Source organism: Chroicocephalus ridibundus, chromosome 4 (genome assembly GCF_963924245.1).
Source record: "Chroicocephalus ridibundus chromosome 4, bChrRid1.1, whole genome shotgun sequence".
Classification (NCBI taxonomy): domain Eukaryota; kingdom Metazoa; phylum Chordata; class Aves; order Charadriiformes; family Laridae; genus Chroicocephalus; species Chroicocephalus ridibundus.
The window spans coordinates 58,660,602-58,675,918 of record NC_086287.1 but is presented as its reverse complement, the minus strand read 5'-3'; the positions used below and the strand labels follow the sequence as shown (position 1 = coordinate 58,675,918).

Genomic DNA, 15,317 nt, shown 5'->3' with positions numbered 1-15,317 from the left:
AGTGCCCCTCTTAGTTTATGCTTGTGGAAGGAACCAAGGAAAGACTGAAATGCAAGGCAAGCTTAGTCCTATGGCATGTGTTTCAAACTTGTGCTGAAAATAGCAAAGCCTAGCTTTTGTCTTTTTCTTTACAGTTTACGTGAGCTGCCATCGCTAATCTAATGCTTTATGTATTAATGTATTAAAGCAAATGTTTACCAGCAACTGTCTTTCTGTAACCCACAAGCGTAGTATCTCAGTGCCAACAAGAGGTTAACAGTCAGCAGAAAAGGTTTGGGTTTGTTTGGTCGGTTTTTTTCTTTCTTTTAAAGTGGTGGAGCAATCCTGAGAAAAGAAAAATAGCTTCTTAAATGCGGGACTAAAAAAACTAATTCTTGGTTACGGTAGACTTTAATGATGACCTTCCTGTTCTTGCAGTCCACTCTGTCATCTTTAAGCTATACATAAAAGATAAGACTTAAATTGACTTTTAAAGGGCTTTTACAAACTCATAGTGCAAATTTCTTCTTTAAAATACTATATGCAGATTTGTCCTGCAAGATTTATTTCATTTATTCAGGAAAGGGAAACGTGCTCTAGGAGAAACAGTAGTGTGTTCTATTCTAACTAAGCATATAGATTAATTTTGTAATGCAGCAATTAAAACCTGTTTTGAAATTTCTAGAAAGGAAAGTGATAGCAAAAATATTTAGTGTTTGTTTACTGAGCAAGCACCTTCCCCGAGTACTCTGTCAGATTCTTACAAGCATGCTTCTGCAATGATACAATTTCTCAGAGGAGTCTTGGCAAATTCCTAAATCTGTTGTAATTACAATTCGTGTCCCAGAGGTATGTAAAAGTCAAGACATGGCAGTCCTCAAAAGCATGTGTGAAATGTCTAAGAATGTTATCAGGCAATGTTCATTACATTTTCCTCAGCTGGTTTGTATTTTGTTCATCTTGCTGTAGTAAAATGTAGATAAAAAGTATGTATCAAACTTCTTTGATTTTACTTCTTTTTTTTCTTTTAATTTTTAAAAGGGTTAATTTACACTTCCTCTTCCTACCCTTTTAGGTGTTGATTTAGTCACCTGATAGAGCTGGTCCTTGTTTTGATGTCCAGTGCCTTTCAAGTAGTGAAATCGGGTGCCTTTTAACCCCCTCTTATCCAGTCCTACCAGGCAGACTTCGGATTGCTCCCGAAGCAAGCAAATACGGGTCAGTTTTCCAAAGATTCCTTGGTCACAAGCAAGACTGGATGTTGCATTTCCCTGTGTACAGCAGCCAGCTCAGAAACGGGGGAAGGTCGATGTGACCCGTTTACAGTGACGCTTCAGTAGGTTTGGTGTAAAGGCTGGTGCTTCAGTGGAAACACGATACTCCACAATTGCTGTGGTCTGAAAAGCACTGATTCTGAATAGCTTCACGTGGCTCTTCCACAGTCACCAAGAGGCACGCTGAAATGGCATGCAGAAACCTACTTGGATATTCATAAACGTTGTCAGAGAAAACAGGAATTACCAGCACCATGAAAAGATGAAGCAGAACGTGCCTTCTAAAGAGAATTTTGGTTTTTTTCAAGGCCACCACCTTTGTTACTGAAAGAAATCATCTATATCAGCACAGCAAATGTGGTGCCTTCGTTCTGTTAGCTGGCCTTCAGCTAGCTACTTTATCAGAATAAGCAGTGCTGTGACTGTCAGAGTAACTGAAGGTCAGGGTAACACAAAGAAATCAGAAAATAAAGCAGTCGAGTTCTGAAATCCAGAAGCCAAACACCAGAAGCTTGGTGTTCGTGTAGTGAAGTGCGTATGTACGCTGTGTCATGTCATTAAAACAAAAATTGGTTCATAATTATGTGCCTGCATTTACAGTGCTTGCACAGTCAATTCCTGTACCGGTTGGTGGTTTGTATCGGTGTGAATTAGCTGTGACTTCTTGCTGTAAGGCAGGTAATCACCCGTACACTCCGTATATTTTTTTCCAGGAAAGGCTTGTGATCAGGATGGATTGCAACGCAGTTGCCTTCCTGAAATAAACTGCCTGAAGACACAACTTACCTCTCGTGTGGCATTTGTTCGGGCCACACAAGAACCTGCTTTTGTATGGTGCTGAATACCCTGAGGCTGACAGTTCTCAGCCCCTCGCGCTGGCTTCCGCAGTTGTTCCCACTCATTTTTACAATCCATCTGCAATTCCTGTTTCTTGAAACCAGCTGTATTTCAGTTACACCCACAGGAGGAGAGGTTTTTAGTCATCCGAATGCATGAGCCTCGTAGGAAAGCTGAGCTACTTCATTTTCAAACCTCGGGTGACCATGGATGGTATCAGCGCTGCCTAACAGTAAACGGTTGTTTGGTCTGATTTGCAGGCATTTTCTTACTCTCTCTGTTTGAGGCTGTAATGCCTGAGAACAAGGTCGGCTGAGAATAATACAGGATAAGGGCGTTTCACTCCAGAAAACATCCAGGCAGAGCTGGGATGAATCACTGGGACAGCACTCGCTCGGATGCATCCCTTGTAGAAAGAGGTGAGGGTAGTAGACTCTTTAGAGCCATTTTAAGAGGAATTTCGAATCTTGAGGATTTAATTAAATCATCTGTTGTAAGTACTTACTTTCTGACTAAAGGAGGTTTGGTGCTGATGCCCCAAGATGTAACTGGGGGTGGCAGGTTGCTGAGGCCGTAAGAGCTTTGGGAGAGAATCTGGTTCAGTGCTGGGTCTTTCATTTCACTCCCCTGCACCTGCCTGGTCTTTTAACCCTGCTCTTGGATCAGCTGCAGGAGCTGGGTAAAATCCTGAGAGAAGAATTATGGTGATTGTTTGATAGCACAGCTGTGAACATGTTTTAAAAGCCAGTTGAAGGCTTAGATTTCAGGAGGACAGTCCTGGAGCTTTTTAGTGGTCTCTGTCTGGAGTGGGAGAGGTCCCCTTTATTCTTTACTAGTAGCACCTGAAATTTTTAAACTTGTCATTCCAGTACAAGATCTTTTTTTATATGGCTACAGTAGCTGACATGTCCTGTCTGCTCCAAAATTGCCGTCAGTGTAGTCAAGGCTGTGCTATCAGCTGGTAAAAGTGGCTGTGGACCAGAAGGGCATCAACCCTCAATATGAGAACTGCTTTAAAAACATAGTCTGCCTCTTTCCCTCCAAAAAATGCACTTTCAGCAGAATCTGACAGGGGCTGGATCCAGTCTGTTCCAGATGGCATCATCCAGGGGTTAAAAGGCAGACAGAAAACATTTACGCTGCTCATGAGGCAGGATGAGCAAATTAAAGTATTTGTGGCTTTAGGGGTTTTCCTTCTGAAGCAATAGAGCGGGTGTTGTGTTTTTTTTTTCAACTGGCACATTGATGAAACTTTATACCTTTGTGAAAAAGATATAATTGCTAGGAAGGTCAGAAATTCTTTCAAAATCTACCTTTGACAAAAAAAAACCAAAACCCCCAAACATTTGGCTGCTCCTGACAGTGTAGTTTAAAGGGAGAAGAGTGTGCACTTTGTAAAGGTTTTAAATCTTAATTACACTTTACAACTTCGCAATCCTCCTTTAACTTGCCTAACCCCGCCAGCGTGCGGGTTTTATGGCAGCCTTTCCTTTGAGAAGCAAAGCGGTTTCTCATCTCTTCCGACCCTCTTTCCAGGACGAGAACAGATTGCCTCCGGAGCGCCGCGGCGCCGTGGGATGCTGGAGGGCTCAGGGCTGCAGAGGGAGAAAAATCACATGGTTTATGGGAACCTCTGCCTGGTTTCGCTTTCAATGAGGCCATTAGGGCGATTATGTAAACAGAGCGTCTCTGCCACTCATTAAATAACGGCAGAAAAAGGCAAGGACGCTCATATTTCAGCTGCTACCAAAGGGATATAATTGTAGAGTACCAGGGCAAAATTACAGCTGGGAAGGAAAAATTGCAGCCTGAGGCACAAATCAGAGGGCTGATGATGAGAGGGCTGGAGCACCTCTGCTGTGAGGACAGGCTGAGAGAGTTGGGGTTGTTCAGCCTGGAGAAGAGAAGGTTCTGGGGAGACCTTATAGCCCCTTCCAGTACCTAAAGGGGGCCTACAGCAGAGACGGGGAGGGACTCTCTATCAGGGAGTGTAACGATAGGACACGACACGATTGGACACGGGATAACGGTTTCAGACTGAAAAAGGGGAGATTTAGATTAGATACCAGGAAGAAATTCTTTACTGTGAGGGTGGCGAGGCACTGGCACAGGCTGCCCAGGGAAGTTGTGGCTGCCCCATCCCTGGAAGTGTTCAAGGCCAGGCTGGATGGGGCTTTGAGCAGCCTGGTCTGGTGGGAGGTGTCCCTGCCCAGGGCAGGGGGTTGGAACTGGATGATCTTTAAGGTCCCTTCCAACCCAAACCATTCTGTGATTTTATGAAATGTGTAAAGTTACTAAGTGACTGCAATACAGGCGTTATGTGTAAAGAGCACATGCTGGATGGTGTTAGATCTTACACAAACTTCCCCCAGCGCTTACCTTGGTTGTGATGATCATTTTCTGTGCCAGTAGAAACCAAAATGAATCCTTTACCAAAATCTCTGACCAGACTGGCAGCTTTTTAGAACATAAATACTTGCAAGTGTTTCGAGGGCCTAAGCAGCGGCTACCGTCTAAATGCACTAACGAGATAAAAGTGAGGGAGGTTGTACATGAGTCCAAGGCTCATGGATGAGTTTGTAATCCTGTAAGAATAAAACAAAGCTGTTACTCATCCAGCTGTGTGCTGAAATGTCCATGGTTCCTAGCCGTCCATTAAAGGACACAGCGCTCAGCAGTTGTTGTGGATGTTGTGTTACACAAAAAAAAACCCAAAAACAAACAAAACAAAATACACCTCTGAACTGAGCAGCACAAGCTATTTTTTGTTTGCATAATGATCCGTAAATCTCAGTACAGCTTCATACGTTACAAACACCACCATGTTCACAGGGAAGGCACGAATGCAGTTTAACCCCAGTCCTTTGAAAAGCACTTTTGCCCCCTCCTTCCTCACGCTTTCCCGAGCACAGTGCACGAGGCCTTTGTACTTGTGCTGGTCCGATTCCTCGGTTTGCATCCATGATTTGATGACATCCATGGGAGTAGCTAATCCCCAGGCCAGGACTCCAGCGAAACCACCAGAAAGCAGCACGACGAGGAAACCTGCCGGAGTGACAGGCGAAGAGGTTAACTGGAGCCTTGCACCCATCATTTGTTAACTAACTCGGTGAACTTTCACGTTTTTCCGCAGTTATTTTGTCCAGCTCTTGCAGTTGTGATTTTCGGTGGTCTCACACAAAGTGCTCATTTTTGCACCCATCGTACCGGCTCAGGCAGAGGCAGCGTCTATTCTAACACTGCGCAAACTGGATGTGATGCAGCCTGAGACCCCCCCCACACCCTCTGCAGCTGGGTCTACTTATTTTTATACTTCTCGGGAAGATGCTCTTTGCCGAATGTCACCTGTTTGATCTTTTCTCTAAGTGGGTAGCTGTTTTTTGGAGCCAAAACACAACCTGGACTTTATTTTCAAGCTCTGGACTCATCCCCATGGCTCCTGGGAGGTTTGCCCATGTTTCATTTCTCATTACGCATCCTATTTTTGCATCAAGAGGATCTCATACCAGGCACCATAATCACCCTTCCCGCAGGGAAGGGACCCTTCCCTGAGGGACAGGGACATGCGGGCGAAGCCCTTGCTCACAGGATGCTGGAAGCAAACACCCGGCAACCCCACACGAGGGCCGGATCTGGGCGAGGTTTTATAGCTACTGGGTGATATTTGCTGAGAGCCTAATTTCCCTCTTAGCCTGGTACTAAATTAGCCCCTTTGCAGATAATGCCAGATGCTTTCTGATACCTACCCGGTTTACTTTTCCCAGCTGGCGTGAGCCAGTCGCACAGAGCGGAATAGGTAAGGAAATATATTGCAGAAGAAGAGCAATCCCTGCAAAGCAGTGCAGAGCAGCCCTTGTAGAGACCACAAAAGCCTTCCTCCTTGGCGATCACCTTCAGACAGTGCAGAGACCCTCGGTACTTTGGCTGGGGAACAGGCTGGGGCGATGCGACGGAAGGGTGCGGGTTCCTCTGGGTCTGCATGCGAACTTTAGCCACTTCGCTAGGGGCCATCAGCAAGACCTGTAACATCAGGGGATGGTGTTTTAACCCTTTCACGCTTAAACAGTCTTTTGATCCCCCTCCTGCAAGTTCCTCGTCTCCCACCTTTCCGGGCAATAATGTTGCCTGAAGCCAGCAGGTTCCAGCCTCTTCCCCTCTGTCCCTGCTAAATCCCACCCAGCAGCAGCAGGACACGCATGAGTTGCACCATGCAGAGTGAAAGGCAAGGCAGAGACCGACAGAGGATATTAAATACCTGAAACAACTTATTAAACCAGGTAGGCACGGAAAGGGCATGTCCACAGCTATAGGGTAGCAGACATCAGGACTCCTGTGTGTGCCTGTGTTTGGAACCAAGGCCATAAAAGGCTCTGAAAAAATTAACCTGTGTTAAGTAGAGTCCCTGCTTGCTAGGAAACACCTAGAAACCCGGCCATCTGGGCTGCTCTGTAAGAGGATTGCCTGCGACCGAGCACGCGTTTCTGCCCAGCACGTCATCGGGGTGCCGGGGCGAGCTCTGCCATGTTCGCAGCGCCGGCGGACGCTGACAGAAATCCATCTGCCTCTGGGAATCTGCCCCTGGATTCAGCCTTGCTCACCTCCCGGCCCCGGGATCACGCACGATGGCCAGGCAGCATGACTTCTCAGTGATGACCCATCGAGCTTTGAGTCCTGACTGGTTTGAGTTAAGTCTTTCTCACATAAAAACACCGTGAGAGCCGCTTGGGAAGTTTGCTGCCTAGGTTGTTTTTCTTCCTTTTTCTGTATTTTATTGCCAAGGTCTGGGTCATTCTTAATAGCGTGTTCTTAAGTGTTTTGGCTCCCTAAACCAAACCCGCGGAGCCGACCAGGGAGGGGATGGCGAGGGCAGAGCGTGACACCCCCCATCCTGCGAAAACAAACCCACTGGGCTTGTTGCAGGCTCCCCAGAGACAAAATGTTCACTGCATTTCCAGCCTCTTGTGTTTGCGAATAAGGTCTCTTGTTGTGCTTTCTCTTTCGGCTGTTTACCTACCCGCACAGCCCCGGCACCACCACCGGCAAGAGAAACATCCAGCTTGGACGGCTTCGCGTCTGCAGCCCCGTATCGCAGCTTGCAGATGCTACAGAGGAAGTTTCTGTACGTGCCAAATGAAACCGAAGAAATCACCGATACTGAGAGGACTGACGCAGACACGCCTTTGTAAAATCCCCTAACCTAGTTTGGAAGTGAGAGAAAAGAACACTTTTAAGAGGGAATGGCCTGGGAAGGCATCTGCCCGAAAACACTGGCCATATGCTGCTGAGCCCAAAGTTCCTCCCATCTCACAGCTCATCCGCAAAGCTAAATTTCATCCTGACCCTTCTCCCAACAAATGGTTGTACGTCAGCGCTGCCCGCCCTCCCCAGACTGACAGCGGCAGCTCTGCTTCCCTGAAGCAAGTCATCTGTAACTGGTGTCAGCAGCTCTGATGGGAGGTACCTACTTTTTCTGTCCTGTATGTTTCCTGAATGCAGTGCCAAATGCCGTTGTAATGCCTCTCGGTCTGAATTCTCACCTAGGAGTACAGGGACAGCTTTGAAACACAGATATCAGATTAATAAATAAATAAATAAATAAATAAAATGCCATAGCAGCAAACCAAATAGTAAAATAGCATTGCTAAACAATTTACTTTTTTTTAAAAAAAAAAAAAAAGAAAAACAACACAACCAAATAAAGTGAAATATGTCAACGTGATAAAGGTGAAAGCATTGTCATGGGGCGAGTTTTCTAAAAAGGAGGGGGAAAAGCAAAAGGGAGTGTTGGGTTTCAGTTTGTAGTCAAGGAATAAAGCTGCAACAGGTACCTTCACTGTGTCCAGCGGGTAACCCACTGCTGTGCTTAGCCCACCTGAAACAGAGAGCGTATTGGAGACGGTTAACAGGGCACCTCACGTCAGACCCCTTTCCCCCCGTCGCAGGAAGGCACGAGGAGAACGGCAGAAAATCGCAGCTTCAGAGCCCTGCCAGGCTTGGCACCAGCCCTCTCTCCAGCTCCAGAGGTGACATCTGAGCCAAGAGTGACAGAGCAAAATGCACAGATTTCTCTGCCTGACCGAGGCAGGCTCAGAGGAGGAATTTGAGTGTCACGGGAAACTTATCAGGAGGAGCAATACCACGGTGCAAGCCGGGACTGGGGGAAACACAGAAAGCGCTGCTGTGGGCAGGGTGAAGGGATGACTTCAAAACCACGACAGATGACTTGCGCCATACTGGACTGTTTCTGTTCCCCCTCTCAGGTTAAGCACTAAAGCAGCTTTGGACTATGACAAAGCACCCTCGCATACGATGCAAAGCGTCCCCACTCACACGAAGGATCTCTGGAGCAATTTTTCTTCTCTGTGCTGGACTTGGAAATAGTAAGGAATAAAAGCAGCAGTGACGAGGGCGTCTGTAAAAGAGGGGTGGTCCTCAAGCATTACAGGTTCTCAGCAATCTGTCCTCCTTCCTGAAGGCAGGAGTGGTACTGCTGCTGCCTCCTGCGCACCAGGGACCGGAGAAAAGGAGGCGGACGGCCCACCGTCCCTGCCCTTACCTCACTGCACTTCTCAGCGCTGATCTGAATGCATCTGTCGGCACATACAACAGATGATAATGGGGCTGACCAGCTAACTTCCTCCCAGTACATCAACTGTCAAGTCGTCTGAGAGGAAATGAGGCTGGGGGCACAAGGGAGCCGTATCCATGTGAGTTATTTAGACGGAGACCAAGTACATACAAGACCTGGATGAGCCCTTCAGGAGCCAGGCAGTCATAGATAACAGTGCATGGCTGGTGGCTCACGAGTTGGAAACAGCCTCGCATTGAATCCTTCTTTAAATAAAAAAAAGAAGATACTTAAAAATGTTTTAGTGACACTGGGCATTTCGCTAGGCATGTTCACCTGTGGTTACGTGGCTGCTTGGGGGCTCTGGAAAGTTCTACTACATTATAGAAAAAAGCAGCAGGTGCTGGTGTGAGTCACCAGGAAACAACCCCGAGGTGCATTACTCAGAAGAAAACAACCAACAGCGTCCTGGTTGCAGAAAAATGAGGTTTGCTCTGAAAAAAATCTCTATCAAATCTGCCACCAGACAGTGGTGACAGCAACGAAGATGGAAAACGGGGCCAAGAAGCCACCTTCTGTATTTCAAAACCAAAATGAGGTCAGGCTGGAAGAGAGACAGTGATGGGGGAAGTCACAGGCAGAGTAATACAGCTCAAAGGAGCAACGCTCTGGTCCCAGCAGAGTGACAACGCAAGAAGTCACCCGGGGCCACCTGTACTGTCCCAGATTCCCAGCCACCGGCCAGAGGTGACTGCAAACACTGACTTCGCCAGCCAGGGAAGAGTAGCACATAAGTCAATGTCAGCGTGGCAGTGCTGACCTCGGAGGTGGGGTCCCCTGGCCCAAGAACTTGTCCCAGATGGAAGGATTTGGCATCACATCAGTTTCAGACTTCCTGAACCTCCGAGGCGGCGGATGCGGGCTGACCGGGCGCTGGTGATTCAGGGGCACCGTGTGCCTTGCACAGCTAAGCCCTGGCTTGCTCCACCAGCTCAGGAAGGTAGGAGCCTTGTCCCACGCACATCAGGTACATGCTGGTTTTCATCAGTGTTTGGCAGGAAGCGTCCTTCCTTCCAGAGAAATCACCCTGTTCACTCATTAAGATGCAGAGACAGCAGCAACATAGACAAAATAAAGCAGGTTTGCCCCAAAACAGCCTATTTCCCATTGCTTCTCAGTCCTAAGGGCTCCTTCTCGCCTTGGGTCCAGCAAGGGCCAAATGTCTCCACTTGTGAGGAGACCATAAGTGTAAATTTTTCACTGCCCCCACCCCAGACCTCCAGACAACCGCAGCCTGACATGAACTGTGCTCTTTAAGAGCCAAAGCATTCAAGGCAGTTAGGTTGTCAGAGCTGAGGAGCTCAGCCAAGCCCATCAAAGGCTGAGGAAGAAGTGCTCTGCACAATGTCACGCAATATAAATAGCCTGGGACAAAGATAGCATGACCCACACATGCCCTGTGTGCACAGCAGACTCGAGCAAGGCCAGCAATGTATAGCGTGCATATGGGAGAGGGATCCTGTGGGACTCCCACTGAGTAACACTGCACCAGCTGGGATGAAAATGAATGGCAAAACCAGGTGAATGATCTCCCTTGGGTTGTAGTTAGTAATTTTTCATGCCAGCTTTATCTGAGATGTTCTCAGGTATTGTGCAGAGGTTGCGGCATCCCCTGCACACACACAGTGCAGGGACAAAGCTGGATTACCCGCTGCCTCTTCACGAGTCAGGCCGCTTCGACCAGGCAATTCAAATAAGGAGGGATGCTGGCAGGGCGGCCACCTCAAAGGGAATGAGCACAGAGCAAGCGGCAGCCGTACGGAGCCCACCAGGCTGCAACAGCTCCCAGGCGTTGGCAAACCCCTGGCTGAGAGACCCAGGGAGAAGCAGGGATCACAGTCCATGCACTGGATGGGTAGAGAGCAACTTCCAAAGACCTTTACTTTGTGAAGTGCTGGGAACATAAGAAGTGCACCATATCCAAAATACGCGGACATCCGTCCAGTAACGTGACCCTGGCAGTGGCCAGCAGGAGCTGCTTTAGCCATAAGGACAAGGAGACGGCGTGTTCCCTCCGTAAGTGGACTATTTTATCTGACCTTGGACTGCATGTGACTGGTGTGTGACCTTGCAGTAAGGTGTGGAGAAGCCTGGGCATGCTGCAGACCCTGCTGCTCTACCGCCGCTCGGTGAACCTCAGCTTCCTCTTCCCAAATCTTTACGCCTGGCATGAGCCAAGTCATCACCCAGTCATCAATCGTCAATACCCATCCCCTGCCATGGCCCAGGCTGCTGCTGTAGCAGGGCTAGAAAACACACATGGGATCATAGGAAAATTCAAGTTGGAAGGAACCTCGGGAGGTCTCTAGTCCAACCTCCTGCTCAGCTTTATTGGCCAGGAAGGACATCCTTACAGGTGAGCTGCTTTCAAGGACATCCAGCCCCATTTGGTGGTTATTGAAAGCTTCCACAGTCATTAAGCATGTTTCTCTCCCGTTCTTTCCGTCCAGAGTCACAGCATGTCGCTGTTTCCTGGGCTGAAGATTCTGAGCTTGTCCCATGGCCACGGAAGGAATAGCTCAGAGGAGATGTGCAACATTTGTACAGGTGCCTGAGCCAGGCTGGATCATTACATGGGATTCAAAAGGGCAGCATCTCTGCTGTTTTTCAGAGGTGCTTAAGCCATGCTTTCTCCAAAACACTCTGAAAACAGATCAAGGTCACAAGAATGTAATTTGCTAAGCAGAAACTCTGTTGTTATCTGTGTTGCCTTTTGAGTTGTTTTATGAACTTCATCTGGGTCTGTAGCCTCCTTGGGAATGTGCAAACTGTTTCAGCTCTAACAAACACAAGCCTTGAAAAAAGCTCAGCACCAAAACCATCCCAGTTCTCACAGGAAAGCTGTCACACCCCTGGAAGCTGTCCCATGTCAGGGTAGGGACCACGGCCCTGAAGCTCTGCCCAGGTACCTTGCACGTGTCTATGTGCAAGCTGCCAGGAGGGAACAGCACGCTGGAAAACACCCTTCTGCCAGTGAAAAGTGCTTCACCCCTCTTAGAAAAAGCCCAAGCTGGACACAAATGACAGAATGGAAAATCTTCCTCTCTGTCACCCTGGGGTCAGTGAAGTGCGTTAAAACAAGCAAAGACATTTCTGAATCCAGCTGGAGCTCCCCGGCCTGCATCCTCCCAGGCTGAGCCCATTTCCAGGGCACCCATGGGAGATGCTTGCACATGATGCTGGTGCCCGGACAGGGAGACTTCTCACAAAACGTGGCCTCGCGCAGGAGCGGGGACAGGCTGCTGAGGTGAACGGCGACTCTGAAACCGTGCTTTCAACTATCCACATCCCCTTGTAAAAGAAGTTTATCCTTAAGTGGCTCAGCTACAACTGTGTCAACAAAAGGAAAGGAGTCCAAGCAGCGAATGCAACCGTCACCGCCACGCTGAGCTGAGCCCAGTCGTTAATGGGATGTCTCAGAGGAGGTTTGGTGAACCCATCCAGGAGGGACACCCCATTGCCAGCTTCAGCACAGGGCTACTATGTCCACTGAGTACAAGGAAAGAGGAGGAGAAAGACAAGCTGGTGTGGAGGGGTTGGTTATAACCCTCTCTCCCATGAAAGGTCCTTCCTGAGCAGCATCCCCCAGCACATCTGGGAAGGCCAACACCCCGAGCAACAGGCACCTCCAGGGATGGATGCTGCTGAGATGCCACACCTTGCCCCACTTGCCCATTTTGGGTGATGAGCAATAAGGGGCTGCAGGGTAAAACTCATCGTGGTCCTTCCCAGGAAATGCACGTCTGCACCAGGATCACAGGCTGCTCCTGCCGAGGGAAAAACTGCCAAATTTCAGCAGATCTCAAAGCGAGATCTGGCATGCAGGCTTGGGCTGGGCTTCTCGGCCATCTGGCAGGTTTACCTGGCCCTTCAGGCAGCAGCGACCTCAAGGCTCTTGTCTTGGTGTTTGATACTCCACTAAATCTGATGAGATTTCAGAAAAGAGATGGGACCAGTGGCTACGTTTTGTTGTTTAAAACAAAGTTGGGTTCAAGCAGCAATCGCTCTAAAAATGTCTAGAATGAAATCACGCTTTTCTCCTTTTCTCTTTTTTTATATACAGCTAACCTACTTTCTCCCAGATTAAAGCCTGCTACGTAGCATGCCTGCACTGAAATTACCAGCGCAACTGCAAATGCATCTTAACCTAAGCTGATGCAAAGACCTTCTTCACTGCGAAAAGCCATGCCTCCACCCCTCTCATCCCACAAATCCCGTCCTCAGCCCCCCAGAGCCGCCACCCCGATGCCCTGCCAGGACCCCCAGGCACCAGACACATGAGGTTTTGCTGCCCGGGCATCACTCGTCCCTTTGTATCTGCAGGCGATGGTATCCCACTTTGTCTCTTCCTATCAGAGCTTTGCCCTGTCCCGCTGCGATTAGAGCGGAGGAGGTTGCTGGGCAATGACCTCAGCTGACCAAACTGCAGCGCTGCCTCTCCGCTAGCTCCGTGAGCCGTCTCCAGTGACATTTTCCACTTAATAAAGAAGAACGCACTTTTAACAAGCAGCCCCCATCAAGACTCTCAGCTTTACCACCGAGACCTGCCCGTTAGCTGAACAAGAAGGAACCAGAAGCGATCTGCTTTCATCAACAAGCACTACTTTATGTATTTACCTCCAATGGCCCCGGCAATGAAATCCATCCAGGCTGAGACTGCTGCCTTAATTACCCTGATTAAGCGTTAAGGAGGTAGAAGACGGGAGGATACCGGTTCGGTCTTTCCAGAGCCCCGCAGGTCCTTCGTAGGAGGTATGATTTGCAATATGAATCACCTTCCTACTGTCTTCTCTTGCCTCTGGGGATTGTGAGCCTTGTGGATACGGGATGAATTCGCACAGTGGAGGCAGGGACGGGAATCCTGGAGCTGTTCCAGGAACACAGTGAATAAGTAATCCCGTGAAGCCCTGCAACGCTGCGCCAGAGCCGCTGTTCCCCCGTGCCTTTCTGCTTGAAAAATCACAAGGGGTGGTGCCGTGTAGGGGGACGCTGGCTGTGAAGGGGCCATTCCCCGTTGTCCTCATTAACCCCAGAAGACAGCCTCGCACACTTGTTGGAGCGTGCAATGGAAGAAGCGGCACGGGCGGCTGTGTATGAAACATATCCTTCCCCCATCCCAATGCACCCTTCCTTCTTCCGATGGAGCAGACCCCCTTCCCACCAAGGAAAACTCCTCGTGCCCTTCCCAAGGATTTTTCCTCAGCTTTCCTAACCCACTAACCTCTACCCAGATCCCCAGGGATTATTACCTGCTCATTGTGTATACACAGGGTGAAGCCCAGAAATAAACCCAACCACATACAAAGCCTTTGCTTCCCTTTCAGACCGCAGGGTAGTTTTCCCAGCCCCTGGAGGAGCTCTGCTGCTTCTCTTCTTGCTCAACCTCCCAGCCCTCTTTCCAATAGCAGCGCCTTGCTGAGTTCAGTGGCAGAGCAGGATTCACGATTGCTGCTGCCCATACTCCAGTGTTTTGCCCCACGGGGAGACGGAAGATGGATTTTGCTGGGAGTCTGGTCCGGCACCTAATTTTTTCTTCCTAATTGACACCCAGCACAGGGTGGTAATCTCAGCAGGGGAAAGAGAAAAGGACAGAGAGACCTGCTGGTCAAGGAGAACCAAGAGCTCAAGAAAATGCCATATTGCCTATTTTTGTACCACAGCCCCGTACCGGTGGGCTGCCACATCTACACGGGAGAGGTTAAGTTTTGCCCGGAATGAACCTGGAAACCGAAGTCCTGATGCAGTGAAGGGCTTGCCAAGTCATGACCTGAATCGTACTCCTCTTGAAGAGGTTTCCCCGGGTCAGAGCCAAGGCACATTGGCAGCAGAGGGAAAAGACAATTTCACGGCTGCTGCCCCCCTGGGTTGGCTTCACAGAGGAGCTGAGGACTTTAATCCCCAGTGGTCTCCTGCCCATTGCCTATTCCTATTCCACAATTCCTATTCCACATTCCAGAAGAACCTATTTCTCACTGAAGAGCATATTTTGGATGGGCTGATGTGTCAGCGACATATAGCACAGCTCAGTGTGAGGGCTCAGAGTTTCTTGGAACTGAAAATGAAAGGATTTTTAGCAACTTGCTTCCCATAATTTCTTACATGTCCTTCCCTGAACACTTTCTGTGCTGGAGAGAACAGTTTATTCCAGTGTAACATGATGCAAGGACAGCAAAAACTTAAAAACCAGAAGTAAAATATTATCTAGGGAGGTAGCAATGTAGCCACTAAAACACACTGGGTTATTCAGTAGCCCTTCCTTGTTACACCTGGTGACCACACAGGAGTTATTAACAGTTCATCAACAGTCTGTATGTGCCAAGTGCGGGGAAAGGTGCCGCTTCCACTTCTCCCTCCAGCCATTCCCGGCTGCTGTCCTTGCGGGCCCCCTCCAGCCGCGGGACGAGGTGTGGGACCTGCCGAGTCAGCGGCACATGGGGACAAGGACATGGCCCCCTGCGGAGGGGCAGCTCCTGGTCACCGCAGAGATGGGGCAACCTGCCGACCCACGCTGCAGCCATCACCGCCGCCTTCGGGACCACCGTTTAGACACCACTGTGTAATATCGCTTTGCTGGGAGCTACTTGCAGACAAAGCCAAGA

The 15,317-nt window shown here is 49.0% G+C and overlaps 1 protein-coding gene across 1 annotated transcript; it reads right to left on the bottom strand.

Moving 5' to 3' along the window:
• Positions 1-4,830: 4,830 nt before the first annotated feature.
• Positions 4,831-13,676, bottom strand: SLC25A47 (solute carrier family 25 member 47). Its single transcript, XM_063333305.1, has 6 exons — positions 13,336-13,676; positions 7,919-7,962; positions 7,556-7,627; positions 7,105-7,287; positions 5,837-6,110; positions 4,831-5,135 (listed from the first exon to the last, which is right to left on the bottom strand). The coding sequence occupies exons 1-6, from the start codon at positions 13,361-13,363 to the stop codon at positions 4,849-4,851; spliced, it is 888 nt and encodes a 295-aa protein (XP_063189375.1). The 5' UTR covers positions 13,364-13,676; the 3' UTR covers positions 4,831-4,848.
• Between the last annotated feature and the right edge of the window lie 1,641 nt (positions 13,677-15,317).

Excerpts from the sequence above, each read along its gene's own strand:
- SLC25A47 (XM_063333305.1), bottom strand. The coding sequence starts at position 13,363 with ATGGATTTCATTGCCGGGGCCATTGGAG. Across the intron at positions 7,963-13,335 it reads CATTGCCGGGGCCATTGGAG|GTGGGCTAAGCACAGCAGTG; the intron begins GTAAATACATAA and ends TCTCTGTTTCAG. Across the intron at positions 7,288-7,555 it reads AAACATACAGGACAGAAAAA|GTTAGGGGATTTTACAAAGG; the intron begins GTAGGTACCTCC and ends CTTCCAAACTAG.